This window comes from Borostomias antarcticus (genome assembly GCF_949987555.1).
Source record: "Borostomias antarcticus genome assembly, chromosome: 8".
Taxonomy (NCBI): domain Eukaryota; kingdom Metazoa; phylum Chordata; class Actinopteri; order Stomiiformes; family Stomiidae; genus Borostomias; species Borostomias antarcticus.
The window spans coordinates 383,844-386,357 of NC_140241.1; the positions used below are offsets into that span (position 1 = coordinate 383,844).

At 47.5% G+C, this 2,514-nt stretch overlaps 1 protein-coding gene across 1 annotated transcript in view; it reads left to right on the plus strand.

The window, feature by feature from the left end:
- Positions 1-364: 364 nt before the first annotated feature.
- The window catches only part of atp2c1 (ATPase secretory pathway Ca2+ transporting 1), a gene marked incomplete at both ends in the record, with an annotated part of 52,665 nt that continues 50,515 nt past the window's right edge, over positions 365-2,514 (plus strand). Inside the window, 1 exon segment of the mRNA XM_084442206.1 lies at positions 365-388. Within this exon segment, the coding sequence (XP_084298332.1) occupies positions 365-388 (24 nt within the window).

The window sequence follows — 2,514 nt, forward strand, 5'->3', positions numbered from 1 at the left end:
ATGTCCACACTAATGCCTACACAAGTATGCCTACAGACAAGTATGCCTGCACACAAGTATGCCTACAGATTAGTATGCGTACACACGAGTATGCCTACAGACAAGTATGCCTACACAGAAGTATGCCTACATACAACTATGTCTACACACAAGTATGCCTACAGACAAGTATGCCTACAGACAAGTATGCCTACACACAAGTATGCCTCCAGACTAGCAGCCACGCGGGAACGCCTCCTCTGGTTCTAGCTGCGCGTGACCTCACCGGCTAGTCTGTTAACCGGGAACCGACCGGGGATTGAACACCGAGGAATGAACACAGAGGATAGAACAGGAAGAGACACACGGAGGATTCACACGGAAGATGCTGAAGAAACGGGAGCTGCTGGTAGGTTCCGGATTACCGGATGCTTGCTCTTTGTATTATCACGATAATGATGGTAAAGCTGTTAATAGTGTTCATACGAGTGATGGACATGGTGACTCAATGTGCTGCGGATAGTGTTGAGTGTGTCAGCCGAGGAGCTTTCATCTGAGGGAGAGAGATCTGCTCTGGTGGGCAGGGAGGGTAGGGAGCTAACTATGCTAACTATGCTAACCGCTAGCATGCTTAGCTAACACTAGCCAGCACAGATCTGCACTATGGCCAGCGTGTTGTCTTGTTGTTCTCCAGCTAGTGCTGTCGTCCTGTCACATCCCCGTCTCTAGTCCAGGTGGGCTAGCCTGCCCTGCTGTATCAGTCTTCTCACCTAGCTGTGAGCTAGCTAGCACTACTAGCTGTGACCTGGGCTAGAGATAGCACTACTAGCTGTGACCTGGGCTAGAGATAGCACTACTAGCTGTGACCTGGGCTAGAGATAGCACTACTAGCTGTGACCTGGGCTAGAGATAGCACTACTAGCTGTGACCTGGGCTAGAGATAGCACTACTAGCTGTGACCTGGGCTAGGGCTAGCACTACTAGCTGTGACCTGGGCTAGGGCTAGCACTACTAGCTGTGACCTGGGCTAGAGATAGCACTACTAGCTGTGACCTGGGCTAGAGATAGCACTACTAGCTGTGACCTGGGCTAGAGATAGCACTACTAGCTGTGACCTGGGCTAGAGATAGCACTACTAGCTGTGACCTGGGCTAGAGATAGCACTACTAGCTGTGACCTGGGCTAGAGATAGCACTACTAGCTGTGACCTGGGCTAGAGATAGCACTACTAGCTGTGACCTGGGCTAGAGATAGCACTACTAGCTGTGACCTGGGCTAGAGATAGCACTACTAGCTGTGACCTGGGCTAGAGATAGCACTACTAGCTGTGACCTGGGCTAGAGATAGCACTACTAGCTGTGACCTGGGCTAGAGCAGCTAGCTAGCTAACGGATTTCGAGAATGTTCCATAGCAGCCAGCGCTCTGATGGTCCCCTCGGTAGAAACACACAACACAGCTCGGTTATTCAGTGTTAGCTACTAGAAGCTAAGCAGCTAGCCAGCTGGAGTAGTACTAGTTAGGGTTAGGGTTACACTACCCCCCGGGGTCTGGCCTCTGCTCAGGGTTAGGGTTAGGGTTAGTAGTACTAGTTAGGGTTAGGGTTAGATGCACTCCTCTACTACCCCCCGGGGTCTGGCCTCTGATCATCAGTCCTGTGCTTTCTACAGAGAAGAGTCAGCATTTGTAGTAATAACAACATGGTCAGATCAGGTTATCCGCTGCCCGCTGATGCAAACTAACCAGGGGTTCGTGTGAAGAGAGACTAGGACCTAAACGTTAGATCTGTGTATATGTGCTAGTAGCTATACACTAGTATTAGTATCTATGTATATGTGATCTATGTATATGTGCTAGTAGTCTATACACTCTGAAAGCATCTCTTAGAGGGGCTCGTCATTGATCTGAGACGGGATTAGAGATCCATTGGAAAGTTGCTGAGTTAAAACGCAATCATACCAGCTCACTGTTCACTTCGAGCAAGGGAGGAAGCATTATTGAAGTGTTAAATCCAGCCCTATAAACAGCGTTATCATGCCAGGGAGGGTTTAGGTTACAGTGATCACTATCCTTGTGTGCACAGCGTGCTTGTGCTCCAGTCAGTGGTTGACTTAGGAGGAACGTGGTTGGACAGTGTGCTTAGTGCGTGATTGTGATTATGAGTTGGACATCCAGGTCTAGATACAGACCAAGCACTGACTCCACCACACACAATATAATGTGTAAGACACCATGCCAAGGCATGTTATCATGATCCAGGAATATTTAAAATGGAAAACTTTTATGGGAATTAATGGGAATAATCTGGTAGTTTTGGGGTTATCTATACCAACTGTATTTACCTTGTCATATACAGACATACATATAAACATTTTGTCATAGCAGACATGCAGGCAAACATTTCTAATACAAATTTTTAAAATTACATTTTTCACTTTTTCACATCTATTTGTGAGTAGAACTTTAATGGATTCTACAGCCCTCTTAGTGTGCAGGATGCTAGCTGTGCATGTGATGGAGGAATGCACTGCACATGT